Source organism: Candida tropicalis (assembly GCF_000006335.3).
Source record: "Candida tropicalis MYA-3404 genomic scaffold supercont3.10, whole genome shotgun sequence".
Taxonomy (NCBI): domain Eukaryota; kingdom Fungi; phylum Ascomycota; class Pichiomycetes; order Serinales; family Debaryomycetaceae; genus Candida; species Candida tropicalis.
In genome coordinates, this window is record NW_003020039.1 from 320747 (window position 1) to 337884 (window position 17138).

Here is a 17138-nt window from a genome sequence, read left to right on the forward strand (position 1 = left end):
TGGAATTGTGTGAATTTCTTTTTTTTTATTCTTTTTGCTATCGGGGGCGCCCCTGCGATTGCGTTTTTGGGTATCGTACACGACACGTGTTTATTTGTTGGGAGGTCGTGTAAAACCATACAATCAATTTTTTTTTTTTTAGTTTGTCTCTAATCTAATCTATAGAGATGGGAAGAAGATTGTTCTACACATTTGTATTGACAACAACAATTCAGCTTTTTTCAAAAGACAAAAAAGGGGGAGGGCGGGATGGAATGAAAGGGGATTAGAAAATACAACTCGCGTATTTGTAATTCTATTATCTCTTTTCTTTTTCTTTCTTTGATTTTGTTTGTAAAAGAATGTTCATCATTGCAAAAAAGAAATCTTACGATTGGTAGAGAGAGAGAGTGTGTGTGATGTGCTGCGATAAGCCCAAAACCAAAAAAAAAAGGAACGACCAAAGTACACGACCACCGGAAAAAGAAAAAGAAAAATTAATTGTGGAGTGACAATGATGACGTAAACTCAATGTCACACATTTTTTTTTTTAATTTTATTACCCAAAAATACTGTCTATTAACCAGCACAGCATAACTCCTATTTTTTTTTTTTTGTTTTTTTCATTGAATTATTATATTTTGTTTTGGCATTTCTTTATACAAACGAGCTACCAATATTATTATCAGATAATGGGGGAAATTTATTAAGTACTTTTCACATTATATCCCCCCTTCCTCTATTTAGAGGGGCAAAGCAAATGCTGGTTCAGTAAAATTATGTTTTGTCTTTGATTATTATTATTATTTTTTTCTCTTTTTCTTTTTCTTTTTCTATCTCTCTTCTATTATTATTGTGCTGGCTTCTCTTGCATATTTCAACAGGTTTTTTATTCGCACAACCAACATCCCAAGACCAATGCTTATTTATTAGATGTCTCGGTAATAGGTACTACCAAATCACCAATTAACCACTCGAAACCATTTGGACTCTTTGACACCATAAAGTAATTCATGAAATACTTGTATATATATGTGTGTGTGTGTTTTCTTTTTTTTTTCCTCTTCTCATTTAACAAGAGTTTCCTAATTTAAGCGCTACCAAGATGTTACATAATTGTCGCAGCTTTTTTAGGAAATTTTTTGACAGTTTTAATATATTCTTTAATTTGTTATTATTTTCTTCAACCATCCTTGAGTTAAACAAGATTTAATTTGGAAAAGTAACATAAAAGGGTCGAATACGATGTGATTTTTCCTTTTTTTTTTATACATCATGATTACAACTCTCTTTTCAAATTTTATTAGTCTACTTTTTTTTTTTTTGTTCTAACTCTTGATGGATTTCTTTTCTGCCACAACTTTACAAACTGAGTTTAAGAAACCTTTAATTGATAAATATAAATCATATAAATTGATTAAATTATCTAATGGATTAAAAACATTAATTATATCTGATCCAACAACTATTAATTCATCATGTGCATTATCTATAAATTCTGGAAGTTTTAATGATCCTTTAGATATTCAAGGTTTAGCTCATTTATGTGAACATATGATTTTTATGGGTTCTTCAAAATTTCCTAATGCAAATGAATTTTTCAATATTGTAAATTCTTTAGGTGGTAATACCAATGCATTTACAATGGGATATTTAACTTGTTTTCATTTTGAAATTGTTATGAATACTATTGAAATTGAGGATGATTTTGGATTTAATCGAATTTTTTCAATTTTTAGTGAATTGTTCAAAAATCCTTTATTTAATGATGATTATTTAATTAATGAAATAAATGCAGTTAATGATGAACATCAATTGAATATAGTTAATGAAGATAAAGTTTTATATCATGGATTAAGATTATTATCTAATGAAAATCATCCATTTAGTAAATTTGGAACTGGAAATAAACAAACCCTTTTAGAGCATAGGAAGAAGTTAAAACTGGAAGTTGTTAAATATTTTCAAAATAATTTCCATTCTGAAAATATGAATTTAGTTTTAAAAAGTAATTTATCTTTAAATCAATTGCAAAAACTTGTTATTGCTCATTTTCTGGATATTCCAAAATTATCAAAACAATCTAAAAGATTATCTTTGAAAAATATAACAAAACGGAAAAGCACTACAAGTATAATATCTGATGTTTCAATGGATGTTTTCACTGAATTTAATAAAATTTTATTTATCAAAAGGGATGGTACCACTAGATTAAGATTAATTTTACCCCTTGGTAATAGGAATTTTTATTATGAAGGAATTTGGTGTAATTTAATTGGTGATGAAACTAAAGGTTCTTTATGTAGTAATTTAAAAAATAAGAAACTAATTGAATCAATGTTTGCATTTACTCAATCTATTTCAAGATTACAAAATATATTGTTGATTGATTTTCATGTTAAAGATTTATCAAAGACTAATGAGATTATTGAATCAATTTGGGAATTTATAAATCAAATTGTTTATACTGAAAAGGATATATTACTTCAATGTTTGGATGAATATTCAAGAGTTTTCAAATATAATTCATATTTTCAACAAAATGATTTATCATCAATGGATGAAGTGTCCAATTTATCTGAATTATTACTGATGGATGAAGTTTCAATTCAAGATTTACTTCTAGGTAATCATTATCAATCTCATGGAGGAGGAGTAGGAGTAGGAGTAGGAGGAGGAGGAGGAGGAGGAGGAATAAATGTTCATGATTTTATATATCAAACTAGAAAAACTTTTGATAAAAACAAATTAAATATAATTATCCTTGGTGAAAAACTACCCAAATTCTATTCTAATCAACCATCTACAATTATCAAAGATTCTTATTATAATTTTGAATATCAAATTTTGGATTTTGATTGTTTTCCAATTAAAGAAGAATTTCCTTTATTTTATATTCTACAACATAATAGATTTATTTCATTAACTCATGAAGAATTGGATCAATTAATTGATGATTCTAAAAAATCACAATTGTTCATTCCTGATGAACAAAATTCACAACCTAAATTATTGGATTATTCTAAAAATCATGAATTGTGGATATCTGAACGAAATTCAATTGATAATTTTATTACTTCATCAATACAAATTTTAATTTCAAAAAATTCAGTAACAAATTGTATTTGTATGGAAATGTTTGTTGAAAAATTGGGTGAATTGTTGTATTCTGAATTTTATCCTGGTGAACTTGCTTTATTTTCATGGGGAATTTATTCAAATTATGGAATTTGTCCATCTTTACAAATTTGTATTTGTGGTCCTATTGTTGGATATCAAATTTTTATCACCAAATTTATCAATCGAGTTTATGAAATTATTTTTTATGAAATACGTAATGTTGGCTATAAAAAATTTGTCATTTTAAAGAATAAACTACGACAAGAATATGAAAAATTGCAAAGTGGTGATTCATTACAACAAGTTTTAGCAGGGAGTACATTATTATTGGAACATGGGATTTTTAATATTGAAGAAAGAATTGATGCATTGGAATTGATGGATACATCTATATTAACCAATGTTCTGAAGATGATTGAATATGATTTTAAATTGACTAAAATATTAATATCTGGTAATATTGATGATGAATATGCATTTGAAATTAGTAAAATTATTAATAAATTTTCAAATCATTTAAAAATTTATTTAGAATTTCCCATTTTCCCACAACCTTCAAGTATTTTATTGAAATCTGGTAAAAGTTATAATTTTACCGTTGAGAATAGGAATGAATTTGATTCTAACGATGTGGTTTATCATTATATTCAAATTTGTCAACGACAAGATGAATTTTCAAGAAGTTTGGCTCATTTTTTGGCATTTTTAATGTCACATGATATAATGTATAAATTACGAACCAAGAAACAAATTGGATATGTTGTTCTTAGTGGAGTTCGATATAATAAACAAACTATGGGGATTTATATTTATGTTTCAAGTAGTAGTTTTACTTGTGTTGAAATTATGAATGAAATTAATCAATATTTATTTGAATGGGAATTGGAATTGATTAATATGACACGTGATGAATTGATTGAAAATATTAAATTATTTATTGAAAGTTTGGATAATTCACCAGAAGGATTACCACAAAATATCTTGTATGAAACACCACCAAATTGTCATAGTGATAATTTTACCAATAATGATAGTTTTGATTTACATAAGAATTATTTTGAAAAAATTGTTACTAAAAATTATCGATTTGAAAATTCTAAAGGTATTGAAGATGTCAACAAGTTGTGGATTGAAACTATTGATTATGATAAATTTATAAAATTTTTCCAATTTACAATATCTATAAAATCCTCATTAAGATCAACATTATCAATATTTATATCTTCAGAATTTGGTAGATCAATTCAATCAAGTAATGATTCAAGAAAGCAAATTAATGATTTATTACTTGAAAATAATTATCATTTAACAAATTTACAAATTGATACATTATTGTCAGACTCAGGTAATGATGTGTATAAAATTATTAAAAAATTACAATCTTCAGGATATAATATTCAATTACCTAAATCTACAAAACCTTCAAAATTGGCTAATTTGTTGTTGTCAAGAAGAAGAAGTTATTCCAATAATGGGAATTCATTATCGAAATTACAATCAATTGCAATACAAAAATTTGGTGATGTATATTCTAATAAAGATGTTACTATAAAACCAACTGATATAGTGAATAAATTGCAAATTCATAATGAATCAACACAACTTGTTACAAATAATAATGGTTGTTTAACTACTTTGGAAAAATTTGCTACTCGAGATGATGAAACTATAGATGATTTAGATATGTTGCTATACTAGGTCATATATTAAATAATATTGTACCAAAAAGAACAAAAAATATAGGAAAGTTTTAACAATTCAAACTTTGGAAAGTTCATGCCAGTGTAGATTACATTTTGCATCTATTTTTTTTTTTTTTTTTTTCTATACATTCCTTGAGCACTTTTTCTTTTCCAATGTCAATCACCACCACTGTAGCCATGTATCGCATGATCTTATTATATGTATTCATTTCAATAACCCTATGTTTTGCAATTCCACCTGATCAAGATGATTTCTATAATCCTCCAGACAACTTAACAGATTCAAAACCAGGAAATATTCTTAAAATTCGTCCTATTCCATCACCAATTAAAAGTATATTATCAATCAAATTACCCATTTTGGAAACTTGGCAAATATTAGTTCGATCTCAAGATCTGAATGGTTTACCAAATTCAATAATAACAACATTAATAATTCCAAAATTTTTTAAATCAAATAAAATCATTTCTCATCAATCTTTTGAAAATTCTCCTCTGTTAAAATGTTCACCTTCTTATGCTATACAAACACCAAATTTTGAAACTTTACAAATACAAACTGATTTAATTTTCATATCTGGTTATCTTAATCAAGGTTATATAGTTAATTTACCTGATCATGAAGGTCCAAATTCTTCATTTTTAATTGGAAAATCATCAGCATATACAATTTTAAATTCAATAAGAGCAATTGAAATTTTTATGAATTTTAAAAATTCAAAAATTGCATTAATTGGTTATTCAACTGGTGGATTTGCTTCAATTTGGGCAAGTATGTTAAATAAATATTATTCTCCAGAATTAAACATTATTGGTGTTGTATCTGGTGGTACTATTGGGAATATAACATCATTTATACAAAGAATAAATGGTGGTCCATATGCTGGATTAATAGTTAATATCTTTCAAAGTTTTTGTAATGAATATAATGATTTCAAAGAAATGTTAATTAATTCAGGTGGTGGTAAAATTGAATCACATGAATGTTTATTTCCAAGTGCTGTCAAATATTTCATGATGAATATAATTGGAGATATTTATAATGAAAATATTCTTTATGATTCAATTTGCAAGAAATATATTTCTGAAAATAATCTTATTGAACAGGAATTAACCCCTCAAGTACCAGTATTATTGTATCATTCAAGATTTAATGAAATGACACCCATGAAAGATGTTGAAAAATTAAAAGAATATTGGTGTTCTAAAGGTGTTCAATTGGAAATCGCTGAAGATTTAAGTTATAATCATATGGTTGAAGCATATACTGGAATACCGGCGGCAATAACTTGGATTGAAAATCATTTTAATAAATCAATCAAAAATTCTGGTTGCAAACACGTGACACGAATCACCAACCTTAATTACCCTGGAATATCTCCTGTAATTAAACATTATATTAATATTACACAACAAGTAATTTCACATATTATACCTTAATCGAAGAAACGTTTACGTATATATATATATACACACTTATATAGGCAAATTGAATCTCATGATGGATATCTGGCAATGAAATTTGGATCAGTTGGAGTTTCATTACCTGTTGGATAAAATACTCTTGGATCATTTAAAAATGCATCTAATGAACCATTTGAGTCAACTTCAGATATATAACCACCTTGTTGCGCACTATTAAATAATAAATCAGTTTGAACTTTATTTAAAGCCTCCTTAACTTGTTCATATTCTCTTCTAGGTAAAATAATCTCTGTATTTTTTAATTTTGAAATCAAATCAAATATTTGTTGTAAATAATCATATCCACTTGAATTACCACTAAGATCAATGGAATCAATTAAGCCCGTTGCCATTGTTAATAATTTAAATCCTACCCCTGGACCATTTGATTCAAATGCCGACAATGGTAATTCTTTAATTTCAAATAAAAATCTTTTTACCATTTCTAAAGGATAATTAACTGATAATGAAACATTAAAATCATCTAGTAGATTGTTACTTCTAGTTATTTTCCAAGTCAATGCTTTCATCCAATATTTACTAACCATGATATTTGCCTTTTGAATATCTGGAGCAATTGGTGATATACGAATAGAATCTAATTCCATTTGTATTTTATTAAGTAGAACTGCCGCTTCCGGAGGCATTGATTTTGAATCATTTAATTGAATAAAATTATCAAATATAGATTTCAGTGGAATAGCAAATACTCGAACTAATTGTTTAAATCCTTCAATTAAAACAGAATATTCTTCATCATTAAGTGTAAATTCTCTTATTGAATTATCTAAAACAACTGGAATTGAATCATCTAAACACATAAATCTTTCCGTTACTAATAATAAAAAATAAATTTTTCTCATTCTATGAGCTTCAGCAATAGATTTTGATTGATAAGTAGATTCTTTATGAAGTCCAATAACTTGTGCCATAGTAATAGCTTCTCTTAAATATAATACCCCAGCTGCTTTACTTCCTTTATTAACCTCGGCAACGTGTAAAAAAAACGAAGTTAATAGAATTTCTAATGTCGGAGTATATTGATAATTCATATATGTTCTTGCCCTTATACATTCTCCAACAAAATTTAAATCTTTAATATTCTGAGGAATACAATATAAAGAATTATTTGAAATAAATGTCACTTGATTTAATATGGCTGCACTTATAGCACAAGCTAATGCATACGCTGATACATCATTTTGAGCTACTCTGGCAGTGATTTCCGCTATTGAAACAACAGGCCAAATACCATAATACCATGTTTGGTAACAATTTAGACTTGGTAATAATTTATCTAAAGCAAATGCTGGTATGAAATGATCAGTTTGAAGTTGTTGTGTAAAAATATTCTCTGATTCATTTAAATTTTTAATTGCTTCTCTAGTTTTTTCATGAATTTTTTTAGGACCACATTTTTTTCTTATTCTTTTATTAGTACATTCTAGATTATGAGTTACACATCTTGAACAAGGGACTTGTAGATCACATTTAACTTTTCTTATACTACATGAATCACACGGACGTGTGTAAGGGTTTCTTTTGGACATCTATACAATTAACTTTTATTTTTTTTTTTTCTTCCCCCTTTTACTTTCTTTTAAACTTTGTCTGTTCCTTAAACCCCCTTAGGTATTTTTTCCGTAGGTTAACTATTTTTTTTTTTTACAGTTAATCCGTAAATGATTCTAATATTATAATGGATAGTAGTTGATAATAATTCAACGATGATTCAACAAAGAAAAGAAATAATATATATATATTCTTGAGTTATTCTTGATCTTGTGGTTTTTTTTTTCCTTCTTTTTTCTTTTTTAAAAACAATGTTTAGGTCAGGAAACTTACGAAAGAAAAACTTTCTGTGTATGTGTGTGTGTGTGTGATGCGTGTAAGACAAAAAAAATTGACCCACATCCTCAACCGGCTGACAAAGAAAAAAAAATCAGTAACACTAGCCGAAACAGGAACAGGAGCAGGAACAGTAACTTGCAGAGCATGGTAGAGACAAATAAAAGGGCAACTTTAATGATGTCAGTGTGCACAGTATTGAAAATGACCTTTAAAATTGATCTGATTGAAATCTGAGCTATTTTTAGTTTCGTGACTCTGAGTACGTTTCTCTTTTTGTTTGCTGCTTACCATTTTACAGTGATATAAGTCACAAGGCGTGTGTGAAATGTTAATCAAGTCAATATATATTGCTATATTCCAGGTTTTGTAACGTCGACCAAGTGCTCCTATTTGATATATGTCCCACATTACCCACTTTATCGTCATCAATAACGAAGGGGTCTAATGAGAAGAGTAAGAATGTCGTCCTTCCAAACCCCCTCATCTTATATGCAAGATCGAGACATTTTTATGCAGGTCCTGCACAAAACATATCTCATTGATTTTTACAAATGCATATACAGTCATCCATCATCTGATGATATAAGATCTGGTCAAGATTATTAAAGAGAATATTCATCATCCCACATTACTCCACAAAACATAAAAAGAGAAATAAGCCATTTACACAATCGATCCCTCCACACGTGGTATTTCTCGTATATTCTATTATTTTTTTTTTTTTTTCGTTCAGTCATTTAATCGCTTCCACAATAACTTACGTACCTACAAATTATTTACCAAGAGAAGAATAACTAGATGCTGTCTAGGCGGAATAGATCTAAAACAGGGTGTAAAAGATGCAAAGAAAGAAAACGGAAATGCGATGAGACTCATCCTTCATGCAATTTCTGTTTAATACGTGGATTATCATGTGAATATGAGATTAAAATATTTGATATGACTTCGTTCAGAGTCGACAAACCAAAGAAGAACAAGAACAAAAATATAAACAAGACAATCACAACAGTAGACATCGAAGTACCGTCATGTACTACAATTACTACTACATCTACAGATATTATCCGTTTACCGACACCAACAGATTTACATTTTCCCGAAACGACATTTTCCCCAACTTTCAACATCAATGCTTCATCACCATTGATACTTTATCTAGATGATCAAGGAATACAATATATTAAAATTTTTGAACGTTATGCCAATTTGGTTTCACTTAGTGAAAAGACAAATTATATCAAGAGTACTTTTCTAACATTGGCATTTTCGAATGAAGCAATCCTGAATCTACTAGCATCATGGGGAGCTACATTTCAAGGAGATGGAGAAGAAGCTGAGAAATATTTAATTCAATCTAAAGAATTGGTAAAATCAAGTCCTATTGATCGATTTGATTATTTTACTAGTGTTGCTTATAATTTAATTCAAATGGCAATTTATATTCACAGAGGAGATACAAAAAACTGGTATGATATTTTCAAAAAATGTGAAAAATTAGTAAGAGATTATGGTGGATTAAAAAAATTCATTCAAGATTTTGGATTTTCAAATGATTGTAAATTTTTAATTTCCAATTTCCAATTTTATGATGTTATGTCTAGTGAATCATTAGCAAATGGTACTACTTGTACTATGGAAAATTACCATAATTTATTTAAAGGACAAAAATTATTAGAAGGTGATTATGGATTAGATCCTTATCAAGGTTGTTGTCAACCAATCTATCTTCTATTAGGAGAAATCATGAATGTTTACGTTGAAACAAAAAGAGAACGGGAAAATGTTGTTCATCAAAAAGATTCGACAATTCGTGTCCAGTTTTATAAACAAGTTGAACAAAAAGTTAACTATTTAATCACAAGTATCAATAATTGTCATCCAAGTTCTATACCAGATGAAAACAATGATCAATTGGAATTATTTAAACTATGTTGCATTGCTGGTAAAATGTATGTTCTATTATATATTAAACAAACCCAACCAAAATCTAGTGAGATCCAACTATTACTACTTGAATCAATAGATATCATTGACAAGTTAATTGAAACCAAATTGGCAAAAAATTTAAGTATGGCATTGCTAATCTGTGGAATCACGGCTGGTAATAAATCTGATAGACAAAATATAGAATCAAAATTTTCTGTTATATATGAAAGATACAAACAAGGAAATTTAAAAAGAATATGGGAAATTGTCAAAGAATCATGGATTAGAAATCCTTATGGAAGTATTTGTATTGATTGGTTAGATATTTGTCATGACTTTAACTGGAAAATTTCCATGATATGATTGACTTATATTCATAGGAGTCTGTAGTTTCAATTGTACAGTATATTTTAATTTCTTCACATGAAATTCATATTGTATCACAAGAGAATGAAAATGTTATATCAGCAATATCATCCGAAAATGAAGTAATATAAATACCAAAGATAAAATCCATACAAAGAAAAAAAAAATCAATCAATTTAATTTTTCATTGACACCACTATGTAAATTGGCTAAATTTTGTATTCTTACATAATATCGATTGAGGTGGCTGTATAATAAAATGTTCCAAAATTCTAACATTTTAATCATTTAATTCTAGCAGTCTTATGTCATTTATATTTTCCATTAATATAATAATTAATATAAAAAGTATACTTTATTTATAAAACTTTTGTAAATAAATCAATTTCGATTTTATTATCTTGATAAGATTATAACGTTTTACCATTAAACACGGCTTTGTAATTTGAATTCAACAGGTTTTTCCTTTTCTTAATGATTGGAAGCAGTCCTTCTTTGACTAGTTATCCAATTTCTCTGTTGGTTGTGCCAACAAAGTCCCTTGGGCTTATGTGAGCAGTATTAACTATGCCCTCGATTATTACTATCGTTACTTTGTGTTATAAATTGCATTTTGCAGTCAAAAATTACTTACAAACAATTTTTTAAAAAAATACTGAAAAATAAATAAATAATATTAAATTATACAGATACACATATTACTAAAAGGGGTCCAAATATTCTAAACCATTTGAATCTCCTTGATTTGATACATTACCCCCTAAACTTCCAAAAAGTGCTTCTAAATTTAATCCATCTTCTCCATTCACAATTGGCCAATTGCTCCCACCTCCAGGTGGTAAATTGTTAATTCCAGGATGCTGTAGTTGAGGCATTTGTGGTTGATGTAATTGTTGTTGTTGTTGCTGTTGCAGCTGACCTTGGTTTGATAAGATTTGTCCACCTAATGCTTGATTATTATTCATCATGTTTCTTCGTAAACTTTCATTTTTTTCCAACATATAAGGTGGCAATATTTTACCAAAAATTTGTGCATCCAATTTATCAAATAATCCAGGCATATAATCTGATGTTAAATTACCTCCTGGAACTTCTCCAATCTCTTTATTCACTTCTTCTTTTGGTGTTGCCATTCTTTGTAAATTGGCTGCATTTTTTGGTAAAACGGTACTTGATTTAAATTTGACCAATGATGTTGAATCAAACAATTCACCTAAACTTTCCTTCTTAACATTAATATACTGCTCTTGATCTTGTTGATTCTTTTTGGCATATTGATTCATATTATCGAAATTGTTAAATATAGTTTGAACATTTTGACTTTGAAATGTTGGAGGAATCGGAACTTGTTCTGTTTGTGAAACAGTACCATCATTATTAGTGCTACTAACAGCTGAAGTGGTTGAAGAACCTGAAGTTTGTCTTGATCTGGTAGCTGTTCTTCTATTCAATTGTTCAAACATAGTGTTTAAAATATTATAAATTCTTAATGAACTATTAGAAGAATTTTTCAAACTATCCAAAACTTTTTTCCCAATTTCAATATCTTTCTTAATCATATCAATACTCAAATCGTCATCAAATAAAATCCCAGCATAATTATAACGTTTACCATTATTGCTATAATTAGCAAAATGGAAATAATAAATCAAACATGCAATACTGTAAAATATAGTATACATCGAAAACCAATAAGTTCCCAATAATAATTTTTGATCAATCATTTTATTGGCCAATTTGACAACCATTCTGGCCACTTTAATACAATTTCTACCTCTAATTAATGAACGTAGATCTGATACTGATGCATCCATACTATCACTAATAAAATGAATAAATGGACGATACAAGATAATTTGACAATTCAAAAATTCTAAAAGAAGATAATAATTTGCCAAACGGAATTTCTCTGGAACTTTATCCATTCCATCACTTGAAGCAGGACTATTTGGATCAATTGGTTTCAATTCTTGTGGTAAATTATCCAACCAATTCTTCAACTCAACTTCTAAATCAGTAACTTTAGCATGAATTCTATCACGTGAATAATGAACACTTGAACTGGATTGAAATTCTTCAGAATCATCATCTTTAACTTTAATTGGATACATTTTTCTGATTATATGAGACAAAATCATCATCAATTTAGTATGTTGATTAGCACAACCAGAAGAACTTAATCTACCTTCTTGTTTATCATACAAATATTCATCTCGGGTGACATTTTCATCATCCAATTCTGCAGGCAACTCCTGATCAAATTCATCTTCATTCAATGATCTTGGCAATCCAAATAATGAATTGATGTAAATATCCATTTTATAAATAGTATAAAACAATCTTTTTCTAGTATCTTCTTCAATTGGGTCCAATTTTCTCTTTGAATTTTGGAAAATAGTTAAATTTCTATGCAAACCTTCTTTCAAAGCACTTCTCAAGGCAATACCAATATAGGAATAACATGTAGATAGTCTTGCTGAACATTGTAGATAAATAATCATCATGACTATAGTTTGAATGGAATTTATATATCCGACATTACTTATATCTATTAATTTTCTGGCTTCCAAAAAATATTTGAATCCATCATCTTCTAAACTTTTATCTTCTTCAGGATCCCCATATGGAGTTTTACTAAATAAAGACCCACAAGCCAAGATACAATACAAAAAGGGTAAGAATTTATGTTGTCGATCACCATAATTTGATGGATCCAAAGAATACAACAAATCAACTTCCTCTAATAAAGAAGGACGATGATAAAATTTGAAACAACACACAAGCTTTGTTCCATGTGGTATAGATTAATTTAAGAGCAACTTCTTTAGTTGGTAAATATAATCCAACTTCACGAGGAGAAGACATTGATGTACTACCAGTATCTTCAAATGAACCAACAGATAAAGTTGTCTTTGGAGGTATCACAGCATTTGGATCTTGCATTAAATCAGAAATTTCACTTAAATTCAAAGCAAAAGTAGGAGATTTAGTGGTGGTATATTGTACGGCTTTTTGAAATTTGTTTAAATCTAGTTGTAAATTAGGATCAAATCCATTCAATTGTAGTTTTGGAAACAATGCATTTATAATTTGTTGAAAAATGATTTGATTTGTTTTAGGTAATGTTTCGTTTAATGGCAGATGTTGCTGGAATTGACCATCAGGATGTTGAATATTCTGACCATTATCAGGACTATTGTGATTAGAATTAGTACCAAAAGCAACAGCAGCTTGAGCAGCCATTGGTAGAATTGCTGGACTTGGTTGTGAAGGTACAGGAATACCAGAATTTTTTTTTCTTCTAATATTTGGTTGGTCATAAGTACATTTATATGAATATACTTTACAATGAATACATGGTTGCTTACCATCACATTTTACTTTTTTTTGTCGACAAGTATCACAAGCTCTTATGACTCTTCTTCTTTTATTTCCATTCTTCAAATGTTTCGATGTGGGTGTGGATGTGGATGTGGTGGTAGTGGTAGTGGCAGTGGTGGTAGTGGCAGTGGTAGTACTAGTAGTATTGTTATTAATACCAGGACCACGTGTAACCATTGCACCGAAATGAATCAAATGGTAAGGGGTAGCCTCAAGGTTTTCATCTGCAGAATATTGACACATTGGACTAACCCCGATTCTGTTTTGTAAAGTAATTTTACCAATTTTCAAAGGCTGGAATATCTTTGGAATAACTTGATCTGGGGCTTCTCTATAGAAAGTACCTGCATGAGCTGGTTGCTCTGGGGTATAGTAATCTACTTCTGGTGCACCAGTAATTTCATCGGATGGTTTAACTTCGTATGATACAGACATTGTTTTGTGTGATTGATAGTTAGGAGGATAAAAATTGAAAAAAAAAAATGAAAATAAAGTAGGATCGATAGTACCAGGGATATGCAACTCTTTAAATATACATCATTGCTTATTAATAAATCATACAACATACATACTTCCAATTATTCAATGTACTTGAAGAAAACAAGTTCGGACCGTGCAAAGAAACTTGTATATTTTGCTGATGGTGGTTATCGAGAGCCAAATCCCTACTTGGAATTTGGAATAATTTTCATTGTTGGAGTTTTCAAGCCGCATTTTTATCGCAAAACTCTATTGCATTTTCCATGATGGAGAATGAATCAATTCAACACATTCAAGAATATCTATCAATAAAAAAAAACCCCAAGACAAGATGATACCTATATTACCAAAAAACAGAAAGAAAGAAATTAAACGATCAAATATTTGGGAATTATCAGGACCTTCTCTTGATTTTTATACTTTTGCAGCTTTTTGCAATTGATTAATTTTTATGTCAAATTTCGATTATTCACGTGAGGTGGTGGATAAGTTGCCATCATACACGACTTGTCAAAAGTTTGTAATTCAAGATGCATGCAAGATTGGTTGCATCAAACACCCTCAAGGAATTTGGAGAAACATACATATTTGCTAGAAGGATTATGACTATGATAAATGAATCACTTCAAGATACGTAAATACCGCGGGGAAGCGGATAGATAGATATCACTCTAAATTAATGAATCAATACGAAATGGTCACATAAAATTCTACTGGTAATTTTGAACTCACACTCTAGTAAAAAGAAATTCAGTTTTTGTGATATTATAATTATTTTTTTTTTTTTTTGCTACAATATTTTTTCTTTTTCAAACTCCATAATTTCTAGTGTCATTTCCGTCGGGTTATATTTAAATGTCAGCCGAACCCATCATCCACAGCAAGAAATACAATAATGATATCTTTGAAATCAACAAATCCTATTTCATAATCAGTTGAAAAAAAAAAAAAAAAAACAATGGAAAGCCACAGTTTAGAAAGTACAAGATCAAGGGAGGGTCTCAATTTAACTCCTTCAATTGACGCTACCTTGACAGAAAATCTGGAACCCCAAGAAGCTAATGAAGAAGAAGAACTTTGTGAGGAGGTTTCTACAATAGTATCAGAATTTGAGTCTATACCAGCAACTACCAGTTCCAAAGAAGATGAAAATCCTTATGATCAATCATTTTATCAACGATTCATAATACAAGATGTTGTAAAAAACTTTACCCCTGCATATTTTGTCAGTGTGATGGGTACGGGTATATCGTCAACATTACTTTATAAATTTCCTTATCCTAGTCAATGGCTAGAAATATGTGGATATATCATGTTTGGAGTTACTTGTATTCTATTTTTAGTCAATATTGCATTGTTTGTCATGAGTTGTGTTTACTACAAAGGGAGATTCACCAAGTACAACGTTGACCCCGCCCACCTGGTATACATGGGTTGTTTCTCGATGGGTTATATAACAATTGTCAATTTTATTAAAATCATTACAAATGGAAAGCATGTTTACTTGGTTTGGACACTTTGGTGGATTGCTGTTGCCACAGCAATGTATACTGCTTTTATTGTTGTTTATTTTTCATACATGTCCAAGCTCAATCAAGTTGATTTAGATGTCAAATTAAATGCATCGTTATTATTGCCAATTGTCTCCATTACAGTTGTATCATCATCGGGGCATATAATTGAATTGGAATTGCATAGTTTGAATGAAACAGTCATCACAATGGTCATCAGTTTTATGCTTTGGTGCTTATCTATAAGTCTAGCCTTGATGATCATCACTATCTACTTATCAAGATTAATTATTCATAAAATCCCAAATACTCAAATAATCATGACTGGATTTTTACCAGTTGGGTTCTTGGGTCAATCATCATACAGTGTTTATTTATTTGGCTGCAATTTGAACCAACTCATTCCTGAAGAATTATTGTATGGAAAGATTCTTTTATGTATATGTGGATTTTTTTCAACATTTTTGGTAAGTTTGGGTTATTTCATGTTGTTTGTTGCTGTTATCTCAATTTTCTCCAAGATAAAGCCATTTGCAAAAACTCCACATCCAGAACATACCAACAAATACGGATTGTTGAAATTAAACAAAGGTTTCTGGGGAATGACTTTCCCTCTAGGTACTATGTCCTTATCAAATACCATTATTGGTGAAGGAGAAGTTGGTAATTATCCTTTGTTGACATTCAAGATCATGGGTTGCATATTTGCTGTTGCCTGTATTGTTATTACGACAAGTTGCTGCATTGGAGTTGTAGTATACTCAATCAAAAAATTAAGACAGGACTTTATAAATAGATACAAGTATAATCATAATTGCATAGTTTAATAATATATCTTATTCATTGATAAAGTTAAATAAATCAATCTGTAATAAATCTGAATTACTGAATTGCACCAAATGTCAGTACACGCGTCGAGGAGAGAGATTTTACCCAAATACACGACTAACATAGGACGCGTTGGGAGAAATATATCCAATAGAACGATAGCCAAAAAAAACAACGATTACTTTAAATGCAAATACACAAGTCATTGTAGTTTTTACTCCCCTTAAACGAAACATTAAAAAGAAAAAGAAATAAAATGTTCGTTTTGCAATTAAGATCAAGTCTAATTAATGAAATTATGCAAGCACATTCAACGGTTGAAGTGACTCTTGGGATGCCACCACCACTATAATGCTTATTTTGTGATTTCTTAATGCAGCAATTACCATCAGTTGATCGTGGTCTGCATCAATCTTTTACATATTCAAGCATAAGCCAACAACAACTGAATCTTAGTATTCTTTTCAAACTGTTGCCTAGATGGCATCTCTTTTTCTTTCTTTAGTTTTTTTTTTTTAGAGTTTCCAAT

At 29.2% G+C, this 17138-nt stretch overlaps 7 protein-coding genes across 7 annotated transcripts; 4 read left to right on the forward strand and 3 right to left on the reverse strand. All coding sequences in view use genetic code 12, as the record gives it.

Annotated features, from left to right (window-relative positions):
* Positions 1-1317: 1317 nt before the first annotated feature.
* On the forward strand, positions 1318-4797 carry AXL1 (Axl1p; the record flags this gene model as incomplete). The annotated part of the gene is made up of 1 exon (XM_002546405.1): positions 1318-4797. One exon carries the CDS (start codon positions 1318-1320, stop codon positions 4795-4797), a length of 3480 nt encoding a protein of 1159 aa, XP_002546451.1.
* A 158-nt stretch (positions 4798-4955) lies between these two features.
* On the forward strand, positions 4956-6242 carry LIP7 (Lip7p; the record flags this gene model as incomplete). Its single annotated transcript, XM_002546406.1, has 1 exon — positions 4956-6242. The coding sequence occupies one exon, from the start codon at positions 4956-4958 to the stop codon at positions 6240-6242; it is 1287 nt and encodes a 428-aa protein (XP_002546452.1).
* Positions 6243-6298: 56 nt separating this feature from the next.
* Positions 6299-7816, reverse strand: SUC1 (transcription factor; the record flags this gene model as incomplete). Its single annotated transcript, XM_002546407.1, has 1 exon — positions 6299-7816. The coding sequence occupies one exon, from the start codon at positions 7814-7816 to the stop codon at positions 6299-6301; it is 1518 nt and encodes a 505-aa protein (XP_002546453.1).
* A 1099-nt stretch (positions 7817-8915) lies between these two features.
* On the forward strand, positions 8916-10406 carry UGA33 (Uga33p; the record flags this gene model as incomplete). The annotated part of the gene is made up of 1 exon (XM_002546408.1): positions 8916-10406. One exon carries the CDS (start codon positions 8916-8918, stop codon positions 10404-10406), a length of 1491 nt encoding a protein of 496 aa, XP_002546454.1.
* Positions 10407-11110: 704 nt separating this feature from the next.
* On the reverse strand, positions 11111-12913 carry CTRG_05933 (fungal specific transcription factor domain-containing protein; the record flags this gene model as incomplete). Its single annotated transcript, XM_002546409.1, has 1 exon — positions 11111-12913. One exon carries the CDS (start codon positions 12911-12913, stop codon positions 11111-11113), a length of 1803 nt encoding a protein of 600 aa, XP_002546455.1.
* A 226-nt stretch (positions 12914-13139) lies between these two features.
* On the reverse strand, positions 13140-14225 carry CTRG_05934 (Zn(II)2Cys6 transcription factor domain-containing protein; the record flags this gene model as incomplete). The annotated part of the gene is made up of 1 exon (XM_002546410.1): positions 13140-14225. The coding sequence occupies one exon, from the start codon at positions 14223-14225 to the stop codon at positions 13140-13142; it is 1086 nt and encodes a 361-aa protein (XP_002546456.1).
* A 1003-nt stretch (positions 14226-15228) lies between these two features.
* Positions 15229-16608, forward strand: CTRG_05935 (TDT family transporter; the record flags this gene model as incomplete). The annotated part of the gene is made up of 1 exon (XM_002546411.1): positions 15229-16608. One exon carries the CDS (start codon positions 15229-15231, stop codon positions 16606-16608), a length of 1380 nt encoding a protein of 459 aa, XP_002546457.1.
* Between the last annotated feature and the right edge of the window lie 530 nt (positions 16609-17138).